Source organism: Harmonia axyridis, chromosome 3 (genome assembly GCF_914767665.1).
Source record: "Harmonia axyridis chromosome 3, icHarAxyr1.1, whole genome shotgun sequence".
NCBI classification, from domain to species: domain Eukaryota; kingdom Metazoa; phylum Arthropoda; class Insecta; order Coleoptera; family Coccinellidae; genus Harmonia; species Harmonia axyridis.
In genome coordinates this window covers 41,363,359-41,389,274 of record NC_059503.1, presented here as the reverse complement: position 1 = coordinate 41,389,274, position 25,916 = coordinate 41,363,359, and the positions used below count along the sequence as shown (strand labels likewise).

Below are 25,916 nucleotides of genomic sequence, written 5' to 3'. Positions count from 1 at the left end.
CCATCCTTGAAGAAAAAGTAGAGAGTTATTTCTGAAAATCTGACCCGAACAAGGCAACTCTACAAATGTAGCAAAAGCAATTTTGGCCGAAGAAAAAAGTGCAATTTTTTTTTACGAAAATGTCAAGGGCACAACTTTCCATAAGTGCAGCACAAAATCGAAATACAGATGTGCTGGGATGAGTTTTTTTTCTAATTTTTGAGAATTCCTGTGAAAGACAAAAAATTTATGACTTCGGTGCTGGCCTGGCTTTTAATTGAATTTTGGGATATTTAGTATATGTACTAAAAATTTATTTCATCCGTTGAAACCCAATAAACATATTTTGGGAAATAGTTTCAAAGTCGTATGTAACAAAAAAAAAGTTACAAAGTATCACAAACCTAGTACAGCACAATTCAGTAAAAAAAATCGAAAATAACCCTTGTCTTCTTCCACCATGGTCGCTCAAAGACCACGAAACACGTTAAATATCTAACACGTTTGATATCCCATTTTACGTTCGTGCCGGCTGCGAAACCGTCCGTTTCGAGAATAGTTTCACAACTCCTCCGTTGACATGCGCCGAAGTATACCCTGGGTGAAATTTATTTCTTTGATCTTTCTTTCTCAAGTGGAGTTTGTCTGTCAGGTTCCTTATTGCGAGCAACTCTTATTTGGAGAGAGGTCGCTAATTTCTGATCTCCGGATCGCTGCGGTGTTTTAGGTTAATTACCCTGTCCGGTCTGACCCGAGTCGTGAATTGCTGGATGCGCCGAGGTATACCCTGAGTGAAATTTATTTCTTTGATCTTTCTTTCTCAAGTGGAGTTTGTCTGTCAGGTTCCTTATTGCGAGCATTTTTTATTTGGAACTACCAGGCAAAACTTCTTATCTTGGGGAGAGGGGTCGCTTATTTCCGATCTCCGGATCACCGCGGCCTTTTCGGCTAATTACCCTGTCCGGCCTGACTAGAGTCGTGAATTGGTGGATGCGCCGAAGTATACCCTGAGCGAAATTTATTTCTTTCTCAAGTCGAGTTTGTCTGTCCGGTTCCTTATTGCGAGCAACTCTTATTTGGAACTATCAGGCAAAACTCCTTATCTTGGGGAGAGGGGTCGCTTAATTCCGATCTCCGGATCACAGCAGCCTTTTCGGCGAATTACCCTGTCCGGTCTAACTCGAGTTGTGAATTGGTGGATGCGCCGAGGTATACCCTGAACGAAATTTATTTCTTAGATCTTTCTTTCTCAAGTGGAGTCGGTCTGTCGGGTGCCTTATTGCGAGCAACTCTCATTTGGAACCACCAGGCAAAACTCCTTATCTTGGGGGGAGGGGTCGCTCAATTCCGATCTTCGGATCACAGCCACCTTTTCGGCGACTTACCCTGTCCGGTCTGACTCGAGTCGTGATTTGGTGGATGCGCCGACAAATACGCTGCTTGAAATGTATTTCTTAGATCCGTCTTTCTCAAGTGGAGTCTGTGTGTCGGGTCCCTTATTGCGAGCAATTGTTATTTGGGACCACCAGGCAGAACTCCTCATCTTGTGGAGAGGGGTCGCTTAGTTCCAATTTACGGATCACCGTTGTCATTTCGGTGAGTCATCTTGTCCGGTCTGACTTGAGATTTATTTCGGTGGATGCGCCGACGAATACCCTGATTGAAATCTGTTTCTAAGATCCAACTTTCTCAAGTGGAATCTGTGTGTCGGGTCCCTTATTGCGAACAACTCTTATTTGGGAACACCAGACAGAATTCCTCATCTTGTGGAGAGGGGTCGTTTATTTCCGATTCACGGATAACCGGGGTCATTTCGGTGAGTCATCCTGTCCAGTCTGTATACCCTGATTGAGGTTTATTCCTTAGATCCAACTTTCTCGAGTAGAGTCTGTTTGTCGGGTCCCTTATTGCGAGCAACTCTTATTTGAGACCACCAGGCAGAACTCTTTATCTTGGGGAGAGGGGTCGTTTATTTTGATCTCCGGATCACAGTCGCATTTTCGACAGAGTATTTTGCCCTGATTCCCTTGATATCCATTTTGGTGGATGCGCTGATACAAGACCTGATTGAAATATGTTGTTCAGGCTTGTTTTCTCGAATAAACAGGTATCAAACCAGACCGTACGGAACACAGGATAGGTTGTCACATCTGACTTATTAGACTGCACTTCACACACCAATCTGCATGCATTCCACGCTTGTCCGCACTTAACCGTTTTTATTATTGCTCAATTTGCCTGCTCACTGCTTACTCATTTCTGCTGCTTGATATACGCCATCTGCTCACCTCGCTTAGTTCTCGTTCCGTACCTTGTTTCTTTGTAAATATTTGCTTTTGGTGTTTAGTAGCCTTTTGCATTATTGTATATATAGGATAGTATTGTATATAATTTGGTGTTGTACATAAGGGAACGAATAGTGTTTAATATAGTGTGTATCGTCAGAGTGTCTTTTATTTGTCTCATAGACATTTACCTCCATCTAGTGAAAGAAATCACCACTGGTCAATCGCTCTTATCTTAGATTGAATCGAACCCTTCTCCAACTGTTTAAAAGCTACCCAGGGTCGATAATAGTGAGCGACGTAAGGAATTGCGACCTCATAAAACCCATCGCAATTGGCTCCTGAGGTAATATAGAAGGGAAAAAGTATATAATCAACAATCCGAAGAAGCTTGAATATCAAGCAAAGCCGTGAATCCCTAGTCAGTGCGTTCCCATAAGTATTAGAATTATTGCAAAATAACTCAGTTGACAGTTGGTATGTGACACCATCACTTGAGTTTTTTAAATTATGTAGAACAATTTCTACAATCATTTCCAGTTGAACGCTATATAGGGTGTTGGCATCAGCATGATAATATTATTAATAGGACTTACTTATTAGACAGGATATAGGTTTTTACAAAAATTATGTGATGATTTCACATAACAACTGAACAAATTAACAAGTTATTTGACAATTCCGGCACCCGCATACTACTTATAGAAAACAATAAAAACGAAGTTCAAATTTGAGTAGCTAGACTCGATATTTTTGTAGAGTGTGATACATTTTTGAATTCGTAATTCTTTTCTTTACCCCATAAGGATGACCCAATATGGCGTCCATAAGAAAAAAAGTGACTATCTGCGTTCAATTTTGCGTCGAGTTTTGGATTTATTGTATGACTCGAAGGGTGAACGACTTTCAAAATGAGTTTAATATGTCAAAAAGGCTTCAACGAAACCCTTCCAAATTTACGATGATTTTACTTTTCTAAAGATGAGTAATGACGAAGTTTGTGAGTAATAAACCGAATGTACTATGCTACGATATAAATAATAAGATCTTTCTGCATAGAACACAACAAAACGTTCATGAAATTAGAAATATTCCCAATCGGAAGTATTCACTTAGAAATTGATATTCCTTATATTGTTTTACCTTGTCGCCAAATTGTCCATCAATGAAATTTTGGTATCTTTTCATTGGAAACTGTGGTCCAACCATAAAACTGGCTGGAAAACAGGCAAATCCTAAAAATTCGAGAGGATTGGGAAGATATTTTAACATGTATTTCTTGCTATCAGTCCCCAACTTTTCTTCGTTCTGTTGTCCATCATAATAATCGAAAGCAACACCTGAAAATTCGATCAAAAATAATAGTTCCTCAAATTGAAAATGTATACGCACCGATTAGTCTCAAAACTAAGACGCAATGGGGCATCGTCCAGTTGATATCATAGGAATCTGTACTCATTATGTAATATCCTGTAAGAAATAATTGGTGTATATTTGAAAAGTTTTATTTCATAATAACCTAACATTACACATTCTGACTAATGAAAAAAGAATTGAGGCGACCGAAGTCTTCCATGAGTAAGCGAGGAAGTATCTCATTCCAGGTAGGTACCCCAACTTCATGTGAAATGTCTGTGCAGGGTGCTGTATATTATACCTGCTACCAGTGCTACCATTTATGTTCCGAACATGTTTTATAGTCAGATTATCTGATTATCATGTAATCTGTCAAGCTATAATTTTTCTGGTTGCATACAGTCTGGTAATATATTGTTAAAACATATATATGATACTGTTGAATCAAATAAGGTTCAATAAATTCCTGAAAGTAGCACCGGATTTCAGGGGCGGATCCAGGGGGGGGGCCATGGGGGCCATGGCCCCCCCCTCGCGGACCTTATAACTATAAAAGTGTATCCTGAATTCCCGAAAAATATGCACTCATTAAGTTTTAAATTTTTTTTTTCCAATAGATAGCTTTAATTATCTGTATTACGCGTTTAATAAGTCCGATCGGGTTCCACAACATGGCGTTAGAAAGATGAGATTTTGTACTACATAATCTTTTGCGACAGTTTTGTGATGAGTTTACTCAGCGCGCGTTGAAGATGGACAAAATAACAAAGAAAAAATACGTTATATTTGAGTTTTTCTTCGATAAAGGCGAAAATGCGAGCCATGCGGCTGAAAATTTAAATAGTGTTTATGTTCTTGATACTGTAATAGCCAATTACGCGCAATTTTGTTTTCGTCGATTCCGTTCCGGTAATTTTTATGTCAAAGATGCTTGATGCTGGAGACCAATTGTCTAAAATATCGACAAAATCAAGGACATTTTCGGGTCCTGTTTCCATTGCTCAAGAGTTGAAGATTGCGTAAAAAACCTTTTTGAACCATTTGCAAAAGGCTGGTCTCAAGAAGAAGCTAGATGTATGGGTACCACACGAGTTACTGCAAAAAACCTCTTGGACCGAATTTCCATCTGCGAATCGCTGCTGAATCGCAACAAAATAACCCCATTTTGGAAATGGTTGGTGGCTGGTGATGAAATGTGAATGACTTACGACAACGTCAAGTGAAAACGGTCCTAGTAAAAAAGCGGTGAGCTGTCGGAAACGGTCAGGAAGGTTTTGCTGTGTATTTGGTGGGATTGGCAGGGAATTATCTACATAAGCTGCTCCGCTAAGGCACAAATATTGACTCGGATCTGTACTGTCAACATTTAGACCTTCTGAAGGAAGCAATTGCCCAGAAGCAACCACCAGGAGAGGAATTGTGTTCCTTGGGGACAACGTAAGGCCACACACATCAATAGTGACTCGCCAGAAGTTCTTATGCATCCACCTTATAATCCGGACCTGGCACCAAGGGATTATCATATCTTGCTGTCCATGGCGAACAATTTTGCTGGTGAAAAATTCGTTTTAACAGAGGCTTGTGAAATTCGACTGTCTCAATTTTTCGCCAATATCGACTAGGGCTTCTATGAGGGAGGCATACACAAACCTTCAAAAAAGCAACAAGTTACAGAACAAAACGGCGCATATTCGAAAGGAAACGGATCATTCTAACTGTGGTAATTAAATCTTGATTTTTATGCAAAAATAATGATTTTTTTCTATACCTCATACTTTCTTGTGGCCGAGTTTTCTCATGAAATACATCTACATATATTCATGAAATTGTTCGAACTTGTTTTTGTACTACAAATATTTTGGAAACTGAATATGATATGATTTACTAAAATACATCTTTCTATAAAAAAACACGTGTCTTGATAGGCACCAACAAAAAACTCCGCTATTTTGCTAATCGATATCAGCCGTGACTTTCTATGGCCCCCCCCTCAGACATCGCCTGGATCCGCCCCTGCCGGATTTCTGATGAAAAGTAGTGACATACCATATGCATCAAATATCACCCGAATTCTGGTGATTATGAAGCTCGTCGGATAGTGAATTAAGTGTTTCAACACGTCGCACATAGGTCAATTTTAACCATCTACGCGGCCAAAATTGGATTTTAAAAACTAAGGATAATCATTTAAAACAAATTATCGTCGATTAGAAAACATTCCAAGTAATCCTAAATCACTCATTATAACCACACCAGGTACATCCTGAGCGTGCACAGATAGTTGGAACTTGACCATCAACCAGTGCGCTCTTCTTCGAGATCACAGAGTTTGAAACAACAACAAATTTGAACATAAATATTTCTTTACCGGTGTCTGTTTTTGGAGTGAAAGTGATGGATTTCGATAACCCTGGTAATATTCTTCATTTCTAATATAATTTACTTGGCCTCAATGCAAAATTAGTATATTTACGTAGTACAGTGCATCCCATTTTGGGTGAGACAGCCAGGTTTCTCGCTTGTTATTTAAGATAGAGCCTTGCGGTTTTCACGTTCCTGTTCTACTTTTTCGCGAAACTCAAGTTGGTCTAATCAGATTTTGCATAACTGTTTCCGTTCAAGAGATACAGGGTGATTTTGGAAATTGATACTTTTCGGACCCCTCCTTTATCTCCGAAGTTATTAGAAATAATGCTGAGGTAAAAACTACGTCTGAATCAGAATTCTGCGTAGAATCCAGTGGCGTACTCAATTTTTGTTTTCGGGATATGGTTTTGAAGATTCAACACAAACCTATATTTTTTTTTAATGGAACACCCTATATATCATTACTTCGTTGAATTCTTTATTTTTTTCCCTTCAAAATGATGTATGATACTATGTAGGTAGAATGTTCAGAAATGTTAAAAAAACACTGAAACATCAAATAATGATGATTTTTTGTTAATGAGCAATGGATTTCCCATATGAAAAAAGGATCAATTGCATAATTTTCATTTGTGATTTTTATTTATAGTAGAATGACCAAACAAAGATAATACACTCATCACTAACATGAAAAACAAAACGTAGGTACCTACCTAATAGCAACAAATGAATAATACAAAAATTCATAAACATTGCATAATATCTTACAGATTAAACTGTTCAAATTGCTGTCCATTTTCCCTAATACATATAATATACTACAGTAAAAACTCAACAGTCCCGAAGAACTTCGTGCATCAACAGAGGCAGTTTTCCAGGATTTACAAAACCGCCCTTTTATAATATTGAATGCACTCAGGCGTATTGAAAAGTTTTGTCAGTTATTATTAGGAAAAAATGGACAGCAATTTGAACAGTTTAATCTGTAAGATATTGTGCAATGTTTATGAATTTTTGTGTTATTTATTTGTTGCTATTAGGTAGGTACATACGTTTTGTTTTTCATGTTAGTGATGAGTGTATTATCTTACTCTACTATAAATAAAAATCACAAATGAAAATCATCCAATTGATTCTTTTCTATATATAAAATCCATTGCCCATTAACAAAAAAATTATCATTACTTGATGTTTTAGTCTTTTTTCAACATTTCTGAACATCCTAACTACATAGTATCATACATCATTTTGAAGGGAAAAAAATAACGAATTCAACGAAGTAATGATATATAGGGCATTTCATCTAAGAAAATATAGGTTTGTGTTCAATCTTCAAAACCATACCCCGAAAAAAAAAATTGAGTACGCCACTGGTTTCTACGCAGAATTCTGATTCAGACGTAGTTTTTACCTCAGCATTATTTCTAATAATGTCGGAGATAAAGGTGGGGTCCGAAAAGTATCAATTTCCGAAATCGCCCTGTATCTCTTGAACGGAAACAGTTATGGAAAAACTGATTAGACCAACTTGAGTTTCACAAAAAAATAGGACAGGAACGTGAAAACCGCAAGGCTCTATCTTAAATAACAAGCGAGAAACCTGGCTGTCTCACCCAAAATGGGATGCACTGTACATAACAAAGAGTGTTTTCTTAAACAAATTTTGAAGTAACTTTAAGGTTCAAAAGTTAATTAATACTCCGTTAAACCCCGTGATTATTCTTTTTTTATCATGAAGTACCATTTTTTCCTTAGTAAATGTTACAAAAATTTCCTGCAGAAATTTGCAAATGATAAAAATAGGGCGATTTTTAACGACATAGTTTTTTTCAACAAAAATTTCAATTTTTTTATTATTTCGCTAATCATTGTTTTTCGTTATTTTAGAAACTGCCGGAACATCAGGTGTGAAAACTGTTACCCGGAGTTACCTTTATGGAATAATGAAAGACAAAAATTCACCAAATTTTGAAGCAAAACTCGATTATCGGGAAAATCACTCACTATCGAACTATGGCACTAGTGATGATAATTTGAGAACAATTAAACAACGATTTTAATACATGGAGAAACTATAATTGAAAAAGCTTTGCTACCAATAGGTCAATTGTCGGAGGAGGCTGCAGAAGCGCGTAATAAACATTTCCGCGTATATTATAAGTTTTCTAGAGAACAATGCAACCTTGATGTATATCACAGATTACTTTTGACTTCGGATCCATTGATAAGCAGTCTGAGGCCCAAAAAAACCTCAATATCAAAAAGTTTTTGTCCCGAAACAATAGAAATGCTATTGCCGGCAGATTCTAACTCGAACCCGATTCAGATTGCGAGGAAGATGACTCTTTAATTGAATAAAAATATTATTACTGCACAAAGATAATTATATGTATTTTTTATGTTGTTTTGCGAAGAAATTGTTTCACTCAACTTGAAAATGAAATAAATCCAACATTTGTTTTGAATATCGCGGCTTTTCATTTACGGAATCTCCCAAGACGACTGTTTTTTTTCTATTCCAATGTCTTTTTTTTTACATTTTACGAGATGAACTAATTAAAAAATCTTTAATCAGACATATAATATTGCATAGAAACGATAAATACCGAATATGAATGATAAAAGTGAGAAAATATTTTTGGCCGCGTAGATGATACTCAGCTGTATGTATATCTCTTTCTTTTCGAATGAGTCTGCTCAGGCTATAGCCGCATTGAATGTAGACTTGAATATTATCTATGATATATCCACTAAGCATTGTTTGCAGTTAAATAAAAATAAGACTGTTGCCATGTTATTCGGTCGGAGAGGTGGCAAAATAAAATTTTTAGAAGACGGTAATGCCATTAAAGTCGGGTCTGATGTTGTTAGGATGTGTGACAAAGTTAAAAATTTGGGAGTTTGGATAGATGTTGACTTGCGTTTCACAGACCATGTATCTGCCTGTTTACAAAAGGCCTATGGCATGTTAAGGGTTCTTTATAGAAACAGAAAAGCATTATCCCAAAAAGTCAATTGCTATGTGAATCGGTAGTTCTGTCTCACCTTAATTATGCCGATTGTGTTTACGGTCCCCGTCTGAACTTTTCTGATAAGCAACGGGTACAAAGACTACAGAACTCTTATCTGCGCCTGATCTTCGGGATCAGAAAATTTGAGAGAATAAGTCATACCTTACGCGTTGTCGATTGGCTCAATGGATGGAAAGAAGAAGATCTCTTCATGCTTCATTATTGTTCATGAAATTATTAATCAACCGAACTCCTCCGTACCTATATAATAAAATAACATTTCGTTCTGATGTCCATAATTTGAACATACGTTTTAAAGGTACCCTTACACCGCCTGGATTTACAACACAATTATTTCGTAGATCTTTTTCATATTATGTCACGCTTTGTATAAATAGTTTAACTGTGGGCATCAGAGGAGTTGGTAATATAAAACGTCTACGGGCCTTAATATTCAGCAAGCTTAAGAATGAGCAGATGGCTATTCTATCTGATTGATATTTATGTGGATATGTATTTGTACTTTTGAGTGTGCATATATTTTGATTTTTCATACAATTGTAATATGATTTTATTTCAAGTTATGTCATGTTTTGGGTGGTTAAGATATTTTTGAGGGTTTGGTATGAGCTTAGTTGTTACGATGAGTATTTTTCTATTTTTTTTGTCAATGAATCAGAGGGTTAGATTGAACAGTACGCTCAATGCAGTGTGCTGGATCTCGCCTTTTCAATTATTTCTATAGTTGTGAGAGTTTGTTATTATTTTTCATTAATTTAATTGAATAAAGACCTTTATTATTATTATTATCGTTAAAATTGACCTATGTGCGCCGTTTAGCACATCTGTACTGAATTTTGGGTTTAGATCGTTTGTACCTGCTCAGTTATTAGTGATATTGGCAAAACAGTGGTTAGAGTGAACAGACGTAATCAAGATGACTATAGGGTTCAAACCCGGGTACACTCAATATGAACTCTAAAAAAATTACCTAGTTTGGCAAACGATTCTTCACAGACCCTAACAATCGGATAATAGAAACAACCAAAATAATTATCTAAGAAATAACTTACTGAATTGAAATATTATTTTTATTCATCACACTTAAATAAGGTTTATTAATTATTACTCAATGATATATTAACCTCAACTATATTTATTTCCTTCAAATGGATATTTCTTCAGCATTATTAATATAAGTTATGCGTAAATAAATGAAGTGTAATAACAAATGATGACTATTGGTGGGATTTCAAATAAATTATTTATTAACTATAATGCATTTTCGATAATATCAAATAAACACTTCTCTCAGTGTAGGTTATTAAACAAAAATATACTTACCTATCAATAAATATAACATGTTAAATATGAAAACTGCTGCCACTGCCAAAGAGGTTCCACCTAGGAATGCTAGGAAGGCATAGGAAGCGGCCATGGCGGCCAAAGGATGTATCATGTCATTTCCATAGTTGACGTATCCGAGAATCAAACCAGTAGTTACGAAATACAAATGTTGGATAATCTTCTCCCTCCCATAGATGAATTTTCGATAAAATATCGCAAAAGGATATGCTGAAAATAATGATTTGATATAAATAATAATATATGGAATTGATTTCACGTCTTATCAGATAATTCTTTTTAATTTCATATTTTTAAACTCGCAGACGTGAAAACCATTACTTACATAAATAATAATGTAAACAATGGCAAAAAAGAAAAAATAACTCAATATAGTAATAACACAAGGAAGCAAAGCATATAGACTAAGTAACATAGAAAAAAACGTGTATAAAACAAGACATACTTTTTGACACAAAAATGTTCTCTTAGTAGTAAAATAATAACATTTCCAAGAGACAATTTTTTTTTAAATCAAAAAGGCGCCCTCAACTATAGTTATGAAAATACAAATATAGAGGTACTAAAATGCACGTTTTTTAATGAAATCAACAAAAAGTCCTTTGATGAATTTGACAAGGTGATTTCAAGTTGAAAAGACAATCATATATTAATGTGTGAGAAGAATAACAGAGGCTCCTTCAAAGAAAATTCAGACTTATAAGGCAAAGCAGGGCGGCGAAATGTTATTAAGACGGAGCGCCAAAATGTCTGGCGGCGGTCCTGCAACCCCTGTATCCCTTTGCTAGTGCTCTATTGCATGCTGTAACGTTATTTCAATATATATTTCAACTTCAGTCCAAACGCCACTGGTGGCCTCGTTCGGGTGTTTCCGTTAAACGATCTGCTAGGTTCACACCCGTTTTGAGTTCTTATGTTTTTCAGAAGATTTCCCATCTTACTCCATTTTTCGTCAATTTTTTCTACGTTGACCAAGTTTGATTATAATTTTGGATTATTTTCATCAAGAAAAAATATTATTTGTATGAAAAAAAGCAAAAAAATGCTGTATTATGTATTGAAAAAGAATTAGTATAATTTGAAAGTTGGTATCTAATCAATCCATCTGCCTGTAACTTTCGAATTCCACAGTTCATGTAGGACAAAATTATTTCAAAAATTTTTCTGTAAAATCTAATTCGATCAGATAAATTCTTTTTTCATTCACACAGTGATGCAGTACAACATATTATTTTAACATGTATGATAAGGTATAAAAATAATCAAATAGGTATCTAACAGTTTTCTCCCCTAAAAATTTAAATCTTCACAAGTACCTACTAAATAATCAAACTACATATTCATTTTCAATTTTTTAACAAATTCAAACAATCAAATTTAATATACAAAGAATATATAATAGTGAATTTAATTCAAACATATACGAATACGAACTCTACAAACTCTCCTTCAGCTTAAATAATAATAACAATAAGTTTATTCGCTCAATTCGAAAATACAAAACCAAGATAAATATTATGAACCATATAAATAATAGTTAATATAATAATAATAAAACCAGCAAATAAACATGTATCATTCATAGAAACACGAAATTGTGCATGGGGTTCACATTATCACAGTGTTATCAAAAACAAAAATAAAACATCGTCACAAACAATCTATTCGAAAAACATTCTATCTATACTGACTATCCTATTTTATACCCTAATAACCCATACAAAGTACAGACCCGCATAAAAAAGCAAGGAATAAAAGAAAAAAACAAACAGAAAAGAGCTCTATCGATCAGCATCCCACATTCGAGAAATCATGAATATCTCTTCTATTTAATGTGTGGATATATAATCTTATTTTTTTCATGAGACCTACAGAGTTTATCGCGATTATATCCCTCCTAAGAAATTCCGGAATCAAGTTAAATAATTTCTTACATAAATAAATATGGCTTCTCTGTCCAATACTTTTCGTTAGGGCATTTACCTTATATGGAGTTGAGTCTTATGTCTCGTTTGTTGGGTGTGGACTAATGAGTCAATTATTTCAATTCTCCGCTTGTGAATATACATCATAACATTGTAAAGTTTATCTATCTCATATCAAATATCCTCGATTCAGAATAGAGATGGTCGGTAGGATAGTTCCTTTTTTGTGTACATAAGTTTCAGGAAATATTTTTGTAAGATGTTAATTTTTTTAATTGCGCGTCCAATACAATAATCAACGCAAATCAACTAATTTTTTATTCACAAATTTACATTATATCATATCATGATATCATATCATATCTATGCCCTGATACATTTTTTTTGTTTTCTTAGAGCAATAGGTGAATTATTTTCTCTATTTCAGTATTGTAATGAGTTAGTTCATTACAGTTCTAAAAACAGTGCTGTAATGAACTCATTACAGCATCGTTTTCAGTTATATTTTTCGTCCAATAGATATTATCAATTTTCAACAAACGTCAATAATTGTCAATATGATATAATTTGGATATAGTGAAATGATCTGCAACATTATTTGCAATTTCTCTTAATTCCTGTGGTGATAAATCGATTTCGTCCGACATAATTAACGAATTTAATGCGTAATTGTAAATTATTTCAAAATTCGAAAGGTACGATTCATATTCAAATGCCGTAATCTGTCAATTTGCGTAACAGTCACACCAACTGCCAAGATACAATACAAAAGTTACTAGGATATATAATCTGAATTTTTCATTTAATTTTGCCAAAACTTGACTGAAATAGAGAAAATATCGTCTAATACTCGTTGCAGAAGGCAATTCCAACAGTCGCTCCTTCGTCCCTCGTTTTTGAATTTCGCGTTCGTGTTGGAATAGGAGCCTATTCGGCAATTTGTTTTAGAATATACTATTCATCGTTACTAATCTCATTTTCAATTATAGGTAGAGGGTTTATATGATATTCTTTTCTTTGATTTTTGTGACCTTTCCATAAACTGTTTTTATTAGTAATACATATTAAATAAATACTTTTCCCTATTGTCGATATGATCTCAACTTTTCTCAATATTCCTATCATTTGCGAAACCTCATACTAAAACCTTTTCTGAATTTTGAAACGCTACCTGGCTTTTCCCCCAGAAACAATTTTTCTTTTTTCCTTGGTTAAGGAACACTTTCCTTCTAACTATTTGATTTGAGTTCTTGAGCAAGTTCTGCACCTTATTTAGGATAATATATATTGAGTTATTGGGTATAGGTGACCTATACCCAATATACAATAACTCAATATATATTATTTGATTTGAGGGTATTAACAAACTGAACTTGTTCCGTATTTTATGATGAAAAATCAATTCAGCAGGAGAAACACCTGTAGTTGAATGAACAGAATTGCGATAAATAAAATCTTGAGAGCTAATGCTATATCGGTTTCATCATCCGAAATCACTTTTTTCAATGCATTTTTAGTTATTTTTACAAATAGTAAATAAGTAGTAAGTAAGTTTTTCATTCCTTATAATCAATTATTGCTTGTACACGTCATATAAAATTCAAATGATTTAACAAATAGGTAGTATATAAAATTACATACATATAAAACATTCAATAAATTGAACATCACAGCCCACAAGGTTGAAGTCTAAAAATTCCGCGATACTATAGAATGCATTCTTTGCTAAAAAATTTTTTGTTATTTCGTTGAAACTATTTACAGGCAAGTTTCTAGTTTGAGAAGGGATTTTATTACATATATAGTTTAACCGACATATGAAATTATCCTTTTTGAGATGAAGTTAATCTGCAGAAATTTGCCCTGATGAGATCCCTTCCCCTAGTAGGATACTCATGATAACTTCCATTCTGGTTATAATCATTTTTATAAGCATGCGCATAGATCAATGCAATAAAAATATAGAGACCAGAGAAAGTCAATATTTCATAATAAATGAATGCAGTTCTGCAATTTTCCCTATACTTATAACAATCCTGTAACAAATCTAATAGCTCTTCTTTGCAAAGCAAAAATTCTACCACTTGAAGAGCAGTTTCCCCAAGCCAATAGTCCATAACGCAGTACCGCCTCAACCAATGAGAAATAAGCTTCTTTTGAAACTTCATTCGATAATCTTCGAGACATTGATCTTAATAGGAAAATATTCCTTGAAACCTTGATAGCCAGCTGGCCAACGTTGAAATCCCAACGGAGACAAGAATCGACAGTAAGTCCGAAAAACTTTGTACTGCCCATATAGACTGGATCAAGAAGAGCAACTTAACAGTCTTCTGGTCATTTGCAACTAGTCCATTTGACGTAAACCAGTCAATAGCGTCGAATAGCGCAGCAGCCCTTCCCTTCAGCACAGTAGCCAAGTCACCGGATGCCACAGACCGGCGTGAACTTAGCAGCCACTTTTCAGCAGCCGAATTCATTCCAGCAGCCAAACGACCAGTGGCGGCGGTAGAATTTAAAACTAACGAATCGATCTGTTTTTGGGGTGCAAAGCAAAAATTTGCTTTTTGAGTTCACTTGAACGACTTCAGTCAAGTTTTTATGACATTTCAATGCACAAAATAATATTATAGATGAACTTGAATTGTGCTGATCAATGAAACGACGGGGTATATACAAGTATTTTCACGAATGTTACCTTGAAAAACGTTTAGCCGAGTTGATATTTGGAATACTTACTCTTCATTAGAAACAGAATAACGTATCCGAAGCACATTGATTTGCAGACCGTCTAAGGGGTAGTTTACACTTGTGAATTTTTCGAAATTTTCAAAAATGACCCTGTCAAAAATGTTTTGCCAAGTTCATATTTGGTATTATTACTCTTAAATAGCTACAGAATAACATATCCGAAGCACATTGATTTGCAGGCCGTCTAAGGGGTAGTTTACACTTGTGAATTTTTCGAAATTTTCAAAAATGACCATGTCAAAAATGTTTAGCCAAGTTCATATTTGGTATTATCACTCTTAAATAGCTACAGAATAACATATCCGAAGCACATTGATTTGCAGACCGTCTAAGGGGTAGTTTACACTTGTGAATTTTTCGAAATTTTCAAAAATGACCCTGTCAAAAATGTTTTGCCAAGTTCATATTTGGCATTATTACTCTTAAATAGCTACAGAATAACATATCCGAAGCACATTGATTTGCAGGCCGTCTAAGGGGTAGTTTACACTTGTGAATTTTTGGAAATTTTCAAAAATGACCATGTCAAAAATGTTTAGCCAAGTTCATATTTGGTATTATCACTCTTAAATAGCTACAGAATAACATATCCGAAGCACATTGATTTGCAGGCCGTCTAAGGGGTAGTTTACACTCATGAATTTTCAGAAATTTTCAAAAATGACCCTGTCAGAAATGTTTAGCCAAGTTCAAATTTGGTATTATCACTCTTAAATAGCTACAGAATAACATATATGAACTTGGCTAAACATTTTTGACAGGGTCATTTTTGAAAATTTCGAAAAATTCACAATTGTAAACTACCCTTTAGACGGCCTGCAAATCAATGTGCTTCGGATATGTTATTATATAGCTATTTAAGAGTAATAATACCAAATATGAACTTGGCTAAACATTTTTGACAGGGTCATTTTTGAAAATATTGAAAAATTCACAAGTGTAAACTACCCCTTAGACGGCCTGCAAATCAATGTGCTTCGGATATGTTATTCTGTTTCTATTGAAGAGTAAGTATTCCGAATATCAACTTGGCTAAACGTTTTTCAAGGTTTCATTCGTGAAAATACTTGCATATACCCCGTCGTTTCATTGATCAGCATAATTCAAGTTCATCTATAATATTATTTTGTGCATTGAAATGTCATGAAAACTTAGCTGAAGTCGTTCAAGTAAACTTAAAAAGCAAATTCTTGCGTTGCACCCCAAAAACAGATCGATTCGTTAGTTTTAAATTCTACCGACGCCATTGGTGGTTTGGCTGCTGGAATAAATTCGGCTGCTGAAAAGTGGCTGCCAAGTTCACGCCGGTTTGTTTCTATTGGTTTGAGAACAAATTTTATCTTGAAAATATGCAAATAAAACCGAAAATTAGTAAATATGCACTGCAAGGCAAAAATATCTCATTTGAGACACAAATTCATACGCATTAGCATATGAGGTTAAGCAAATTAAGCAAATGCAGATTTATCCAAAGCATAATTTTATAATACAATGCTCGTCGATGAAGTGTGCTACATTCAACCATCGCACTGGAATAAGTACAAATATCATATTTCGAAAACTGAAGGGGAACAAAATCCATACCATACGCCACAAAATGAGCACAATTTATCTAAATAAGAAAATTTACGTCCGACAAGTAGGTGACTGACAGAAAAAACTCAAAATATCTCGAAAACTGAATTGGCACAAAATTTTTTTAATACGGCAAAAATTGGCACAAAATATGCACCAAATACTCAAATGAAAAAAGTTTTCATGTATGAGTCACAGCGTCAAGTTGGTGACTCACGGGAAAAACTCGAAATATCTCGAAAACTGAATGGGCACAAAAATTTTTTTATACGGCAAAAATTAGCACAAAATGGGCACAAAATACCCAAATAAAAAATTTGAAAATTTCCATGTAAACAGCGTCAAGTTGGTGACTCACAGGAAAAACTCGAAATATCTCGAAAACTGAATGAGCACAAAATTTTTTTTTATACGGCAAAAATTGGCACAAAATGGGCACAAAATAACCAAATAAAAAAATTCGAAAATTTCCATGTATGAGTCACAGCGTCAAGTTGATGACTCACGGGAAAAACTCGAAATATCTCGAAAACCGAATGGGCACAAAATTTTTTTTATACGGCAGAAATTGGCACAAAATACCCAAAACAATTTGATACCAAAATTCTGGGAGTGGATCACCAACTTGACGCACCTCTGGCATGGTTATATATAATTTCATTCACATTCATATCATTTAGACACAACAAAAAAGGTAGATTGAAGGGTTGATAATAACTAATTATTCGTGATATGTCTAAAGTCAATTTTGCAACCTTAAGGGCCAGTTGCACCATTTGCCTAAACATTGATTGAAATTTAAACATTGATTAATTTCTGATTTCTCTTGAGAAATCATAGAGTAATCAACGTTTAAATTTTTAATCAATGTTTAGGCAAACGGTGCAACTGGCCTTAAACCTATGAGTACTGCAAAAAAACAATAAATGATTGGGGCTACGAACTTCACGACAATCACATAGGTCTCTCATTTTAATTTTATGTAGATATTGCGACCACTTCTAAGGCAGGATATTGTTCTAATGAATTGGCGATTGCTTTCAACTTCTGAAAACCAACCATATTTAGGCAGATGTGGTTAAACACTTTTGTAAAACCAACCGGTGTGAATTTGGCAGACCGTTTCCAGCAGACTGTTTGACGGAAACACCCGAAGGCGGTGACCAGTGGCTTGCGGCAAAAAAACTATTTATTATGGAAGTATTCTCTAGATTGGATAAAAATTTAGGAAGTGGGTTCCGTATAGTGTTCAGAGTATCCGGTGGAGGAAATATTGATTTTCTATAGATCTCGGGATATTTTAGCAACGTTTTTATTCAAATTATCATCAGTCTAACCTGAAAAATTCATATCTAAGGAAGTACGCGTCGAAGCATAACCATATTTGAAATATAGATTACTATTAGTGATGTGAATGAACTGTGAAAAAATTATTGACTTCCCTTGGGATCCAACGGTAGTTTTTCCAACCCTTATATGACGAAAATTCGTATCTCCGGAAGTATGCGTCGAAGCATAACCATATTTGGAATGTAGATTACTATTAACGATGTGAATAAACTGTGGAAAGATGATTGACTTCCCTTGGGATCCAGGGGAAGATTTTCCAACCCTTATATTTCGAAAATTCTTATCTCCGAAAGTACGCTTCGGAGCATAACCACATTTGGAATGTAGATTACTATTAACGATGTAAATAAACTGTGAAAAAATGATTGACTTCCCTTGGGATCCAGGGGTAGTTTTTTCAACCCTCATATTTCGAAAATTCATATCTCCGAAAGTACGCTTCGGAGCATAACCATATTTGGAATGTAGATTAATATTAACGATGTCAATAAACTTTGAAGAAATGATTGACTTCCCTAGGAATCCAGGGGGAATTTTTCCAACCCTTATATTTCGAAAATTCGTAACTTCGTAAATACGCGTCGGAGCAGAACCATATTTGGAATGTAAATTACTATAAACGATGTAAATAAACTGTGAAAAGATGATTGACTTCCCTAGGGATCCAGGGGTAGTTTTTTCAACCCTTATATTTCGAAAATTCGTAACTTCGTAAATACGCTTCGGAGCATAACCATATTTGGAATGTAGATTACTTTTGGCGATGTTAATAAACTGTGAAAAAACGATTGACTTCCCTTGGGATCCAGGGGTAGTTTTTCCAACTCTTATATTTCGAAAATTCGTAACTTCGTAAATACGCGTCGGAGCATAACCATATTTGGAATGTAGATTACTACTAACGATGTTAATAAACTGTGAAAAGATGATTGACTTCGCTAGGGATCCAGGGGTAGTTTTTCCAACCCTTATATTTCGAAAATCGTATCTCCGAAAGTACGCGTCAGAGCATAACCATATTTGGAATGTAGGTTACAATTAACGATGTGAATAAACTGTGAAAAAATCATTGACTTTCCTTGGGATCCAGGGGTAGTTTTCGTACCATGATCAGTTTATCGTGGTTTTTCAACTTAATCTTTGGGATAAATCCTGCTGTAACCAATTAGTACGGCCACAACCCAAATATAATCGATAATCTGTAAAAACACAGATTCTGTGATCATCTCTGCGGAGATTACCGTAGTGAAGAAGGGTTGATCTAGGATAACATTGAAACTGTTTCTCACACTGAGTTTATTCTCTTGTTTTTCAATTTGATAACAAGAACTTGTTACAGGTTTATACACTGTTAAGTATATGAAAAGTAAATATGACCTTTTTTGTTTGAAGGAATTACCCTCTTCAACTAGAAGTACGCACACTAACTAGTGAACAGATAATGAATCTAACAGTGATTGCAGCAGACTTAAATATCTACAAATATACATTGTATCATCCATTAATTCGTAAAGTGGGAAATATGGGTTTTCTATTGGTTATCATATTTAACAGGTAAAAGTGGGATGGGCCTATGTGGGTGGAAGGAGAAAACAGAGACAAAACTATTACATAGAACACCCTATGGAATATATATACATAGTAAATAGCTAATTTCAACAAGTGCAACAAATTTCATTCAAACCACTATCTCGAATTTTCGAAATATAAGGGTTGGAAAAACTACCCCTAGATCCCAAGGGAAGTCAATCAGTTTATTCACATCGTTAATGGTAATCTACATTCCAAATATGGTTATGCTCCGACGCGTATTTACGAAGTTACAAATTTCGAAATATAAGGGTTGGAAAAACTACCCCTGGATCCCTAGGGAAGTCAATCATCTTTTCACAGTTTATTCACATCGCTAATAGTTATCTACATTCCAAATATGATTATGCTCCGACGCGTATTTCCGAAGTTACGAATTTTCGAAATATAAGGGTTGGAAAAACTACCCCTGGATCTCTAGGGAAGTCAATGATTTCTTCACAGTTCATTCACATCGCCAATAGTTATCTACATTCCAAATATGGTTATGCTGCGACGCGTATTTCCGAAGTTACGAATTTTCGAGATTTAAGGGTTGAAAAAACTACCCCTGGATCCCTAGGGCAGTCAATGATTTTTTCACAGTTTATTCACATCGCTAATAGTTATCCACATTTCAAATATGATTATGCACCGACGCGTAATTCCGAAGTTACCAATTTTCGAAATATAGGGGATGAAAAAACTACCTCTGGATCCCTAGGGAAGTCAATGATTTTTTCACAGTTCATTAACATCGCCAATAGTAATCTACAATCCGAATATGGTTATGCTCCGACACGTATTTCCGAAGTTACGAATTTTCCAAATATAAGGGTTGGAAAAACTACCCCTGTTACCCTAGGGAATTCGATCATTCTTTCACAGCTTATTCACATCGCTAATAGTTATCTACATTTCAAATATGATTATGCTCCCACGCGTATTTCCGAAGTTACGAATTTTTTAAATTTATGGGTTTAAAAAACTACCCCTGGATCCCAAGGAAAGTCAATCATCTTTTCACAATTCATTCACATCGCTAATAGTTATCTACATTTCAAATATGGTTATGCTCCGATGCGTATTTTCGTAGATATGAATTTTTGAAGTTAGACTGATGATAATTTGAATAAAAACGTTGCTGAAATATCCCGAGATCTATAGAAAATCAATATTTCCTCCAACGGATACTCTGAATACTATACGGAACCCACTTCCTGAATTTCTATCCGATCTAGTGAATAGTTCCATAATAAATCGTCTTTTTGCCGCACGCCACTGGTCAACGCCTTCGGGTGTTTCCGTCAAACAGTCTGCTGGAAACGGTCTGCCAAATTCACACCGATGGCAACCTGAACGTTCTCTTGAACTAAGATCTCTTGCTAAATTGCTCAAAATTTCCATTTATCAAGCGGATGTTAATATTGAGTAGTTTGCATCTGATGTCCCGGTGATTTACTGTATCTTCTTTGATCTCGAAAAAATGATATTTTTCAATTTTTATACTTTGGGGCCAGAATTTTCTTTGATTCAATTCCTTCAGCAGATCAAAGTCCAATCCTACTCTGAATGATGAGTTGAGACTGTTGTCACTTGATATCTTATTCATCTCAAATTTTCTGTTCGGCAATTTTTTGTTGGGGAATTCTAATAGGTCTATTGCAGTGCATTTTTTTTCAACTCTATCAAAATATAACCAAGCCTTGCGGTTTGCTGCCTTCAGTTTATAGGTTCCTTTATCAGAGCAAAGATCAGATACCGCCCTAGTTTTAACCATAAACTATGCTATCTTATTCACATCAAATTGAGGTTTTGCCCCGCCACTGCTGTTAAAACGAATTCAATATAGGTATACTTTTCAAAGGAATACAAATATTTTCAAACGAATTGCTTTATTTCTATTGGTAGCAACTAATATCAATAAAACGATATAGGGTTCTATCTCTCTATTTCGACCGTGTCTGTAAAATTATATTCACAATCAATTTTCATGGCCGAAAGATGTAATTATAAGATTTCATGCCTGACATAATTTTAATAATACCTACATGAATATTTGAAAATTGGGAATCAGCTGAAATCTGAATACCAAATCTCATATAATTTCCTTCACGGTCATAATTTTCTTATCATGACAAAATTGTATATTATTTATTTGAATTGTTTCAAAAAATTATTACATGGTAATTACATAGATATTTTATTATTATCAATATCTTCAAGAAAAAGCCTGTGGAATCATTCGAAGAAAAATAATACAACAAAACAAGTATGAATTATAAATATCAAAAAATTGACAATTTTGTGTTCATTCCTTTCACAAAAATATATCTTTATGATATATGTATTTGGTTTATTTTTGTCTTGGAATACAATTCCAATTCTAAAAATGAATAACCAACCAAAATAGTAATTTACGTAACAAGTCAGGAAAATAGGGTTTTTTTGGACGAATAGACAAAAACAAGTCTATGATTCCAAAAAAAACCATTTTGGGGCGTGTTGCGTACAATATTTTCTCGGCAACCGTGTAGAATAACACTATCGCTGATGCTTTCTTGAATAACAAATCAATGAGACCACACATTTCTTTCATATACATTTTAATTCTCATTTGAATTAAATGATGTGATGGACTCCATTGATGCTCGTAAACTCATGTATGCCAATGATTTGAAGATATTTAGTGAAATAAAGACCATTGAGGATTGTATCAACTTGCAGATGGGACTCAGTGCTATTTCAGGTTGGTGTGCGTTGAGTAGATTGAGCTTGAATGTTGAGAAGTGCAATGTCGTTACATTTAGTAGGGAGACCCATAATATTTACTTTGAATATATCATTGGTGAATCTGTTTTGATTAGAGTTGACGAGATTCGGGATCTTGGCATTATATTTGACCAGCGTTTAACTTTCTTCCCTCATATAAACTCGGCTCTAACTTCTGCATTCAGGGTGTTTGGTTTTATTGTGCGAAATGCTAGATGTTTTGTGAACACTGGAACACTTCTAAAATTTTTTGAATCATTGGTTACAAGCAGAATGATTTTTGGCTGTATTATTTGGCACCCTATCTATAGCATCCATCGTCACCATTTAGAATCTGTGCAGCGGAAATTTCTAAAATATTTAGTTTGGAGGGAGGATGGTGTTTACCCGATGAGGGGCCGAGGCCCCTCATCCTCTTGTTGGATAGGTTCGAGGTCGTATCGCTTGAAAATACTATTAGACAACTGTAGAGAAATATTTAAGAGGGAAAAAATACTTACCATCACTTCATTCTTCATACTGGCTTGCGTTAAATATGTTCATCAACACCAGAACAAATTCCCGAGAAATGAAAACTATCATAATTATAATACTCGGGGAAAAAATCATTATGCTGTCCCATATGCAAGAATAAAGAGAACACAACAAGGTCCGAATCATACATGCCTGAAACTCTATAACAAGCTCCCCAGCGATGTAAAAACATTAAGCCTACCTGCATTCACGAGACGGGTAAAAAGTTTGCTTCTCGAAGATACAATTTATAATATGACTGAGTTTTTTGAACTCACCTTTTCTGTCAGTTAATGTTGCATATCTGTGATATGTTTATATACTTCATATTGTGTAACTGTAGTGTCTACCTAAATATTAGTGTTCCGTTATATATTTTTTTTGACAGGCCATATAATTTTTAATGGCGAATATTTATACATGTAATCATTAATTTGTAACATGTGTGAATAAATATTATTATTATATTATTAGTAGGGGAGCCCGGTACGCTAAATTTTCTGTTACTAAAGCGTCATGGGGACCAATTAGATTGTGAAGATTTGGGCCTAAAACGAAAAATAATTTATGTTCATTTTGCCATTTTAGTGAGGAGGAGAGCGTGTGCTAATTTTCAAAAATGTTGAAAAAATCATTCACATAAAAATACTCAGACATTCACGGTGTTTACCCGCTTTGTTTTTCTAACAACCGAGAGATATTATTCTGACGAGAAAAGGGTAGAAAAAAACGAAAAGTTATTCGAGCGTGTCAGATATTCAAAGGGAATATTTAGAAGACTCAAAAAAGTGTCCTATTAAAATATCTGACGATTTGGATGTGATCAAAAGTCATGGTAGATTTTTGAAAATGTAAAAAAAAAGTGACCTTGAAATACTCGAGCGCATCAGATTTTTACACAAACGGTTAAACTTGATGTTCTAGTCGTCCCAAATGATAATCTGACAAATATATGAAGGAATATTCTTAATCTGGAAATTTGAAAGAAAGTGTGGTGCTGTACGCATCACACTTTATTTATGGTTTAAGCTACATCGCCCCATGAAAATCATCAGATTATTTTTATTCTGTTAAGCTCACAGGATTTCCTTCAAAATAAAAAATAAATAAATTGCGCTCGAGTATTTCACAGTGACGTTTTTTTTTACAATTTTGCCACTCACCCATTTCCTTATGCCACGCTACAATCATCAGATTATTGAAATATATTCTGTTCTGTATGTATTTAACTTACCTAGCCTTAATCTGACACGCTCGAGTTTTTCTGAGAATTGATTTTTTTTTACTAATATGACGGGCTGTCCTCGGAGCAGGCCTTCATATAAATGAAGAGTTTATATATGGTAGGAGTACAATACAAGGAATAAGGTTTCTCCTCATATAGTTTTCTGACGCGCTCGAGTAAGGCTAGGAACATAGTGAAGCGACCAAGAGGAGCGAAGAGGATAGTAGAGAGGATAGAGGCGAATTCAAACGAATATATTCTAATAGGGTAGTACATAGTGCAGCGATCCCGACTGCGGTTGCGCTAGGCGGTTAAGCGAGGATAGAGGCGCGATCGGGGAAGTTTGTTTTCTTTGATCGCCGCGCAGCTGCGCAAGTAATAAATAAAATTGGAAAAGGAGGCATTCATAAGTTCGATGTTTGTGAAAAATAATTTGTGGAATCAGAGAGATGCTCAACATCATAATTGATATATTTTGGACAAGTTATAGGATGCTGTAGCGGATGAAATGAAACAAACAAGTAATTAATCTGTGGGAGTGATAGGGTCGCGAATGAAATTAGTCCAGTTTTTCATTAATTAAGATTCAATTTTTTCCAGAATGTAGTCGTTGCAATATTCATACGGAAATATAAAAGAAATTTCTCTGGATGATCATGTAATTCTTTATACAAGTGATGAAATTCACCATGTACTTTCCTAGATTTATTAATTTCGTGAATACAATAAGTTCTTCTATTTTCATCATTTTTCATTACATACCGGAGTTTCAATAACGAATTTTCTAACAGTATAAATCCATTTTTCGGAAACGCGCCTCCTCTATAATAATCAAACTCGACTATCGCCTTGATTTCTTGTTCGCCTCACTATGAGATGGCACCTCGTCATCGCCGCTACTCTCGGGAACCGCTATCCTCTCTGCTATCCTCTTCGCACCTCTTGGTCGCTTCACTATGTTTCTAGCCTAACTCTTCAAATCCCCTCTTGGGCTCCCCTACTATATTAAGCTATTATCCTTGAAGTTTCTTCACAGCCTTTTGCATGGTAACATAGATTATTCTGATCAATAAGGCATCGTTGTTCAATGATATTTCTGGTTGTTGTGATACAAATTGTGATAGTTCTGCTTTTCTTAAAGGAACGTTTTTGGTTTATTTACTTGGTTTAAATGAAGTGTAATGGTTGGTTTGGAAAATTTTGGTGTTTGATATTGAAAACATTCTAGTGTATGGATTTTGTTACCTTTAATAATTTCCACCATTGTATGTTTCGTTCACTTTACTTTTACTTCTAAAATATTGTCAAATGTATATATATATATAGTAAGTAAGTGTAATGGTTGGTTTGGAAAATTTTGGTGTTTGATATTGAAAACATTCTAGTGTATGGATTTTGTTACCTTTAATAATTTCCACCATTGTATGTTTCGTTCACTTTACTTTTACTTCTAAAGTATTGTCAAATTTAATTTCTCATATGCAGGTATTATGTATATATATATATATATATATATATATATATATATATATATATATCTATATACAAAATGTGATAATTTCCTAAAGTAATTAATAAACAATGGTTTAAGGGGTGTTGGAAAACTTCAATTGTTACTAACTTCTTTATTTCATCAGTCGACGTTTCGATCCTTGGTTGGGATCTTCTTCAGGACTTCTATAAAACAAACAACATACAAATATAACAAACATTGCAGAAAAGACAACATGTTAAAACGCACCGAAATGCGAAGAGTTACCAGATCTTAAGTTGCACTGAATCTTATACAGATTTGGAGGAAAAATTATTAATTAACTTGAACACAAAATAGTCTCTAATACAATAACGTCTCTTTTTTATATCACACACTTCC

The 25,916-nt window shown here is 34.7% G+C and overlaps 1 protein-coding gene across 2 annotated transcripts in view; it reads right to left on the bottom strand.

The window, feature by feature from the left end:
• LOC123676673 (lysophospholipid acyltransferase 5) overlaps positions 1–25,916 on the bottom strand; it is a 123,527-nt gene that overhangs the window by 64,902 nt on the left and 32,709 nt on the right. For both annotated transcript variants that reach the window (XM_045612773.1, XM_045612772.1), the window contains exons 2-4: positions 10,343–10,573; positions 3,657–3,734; positions 3,408–3,604 (exon numbers count right to left, since the gene is read on the bottom strand). In XM_045612773.1, the coding sequence (XP_045468729.1) occupies positions 3,408–3,604; positions 3,657–3,734; positions 10,343–10,573 (506 nt within the window). The remainder of the gene's footprint in view (positions 1–3,407; positions 3,605–3,656; positions 3,735–10,342; positions 10,574–25,916) is intronic.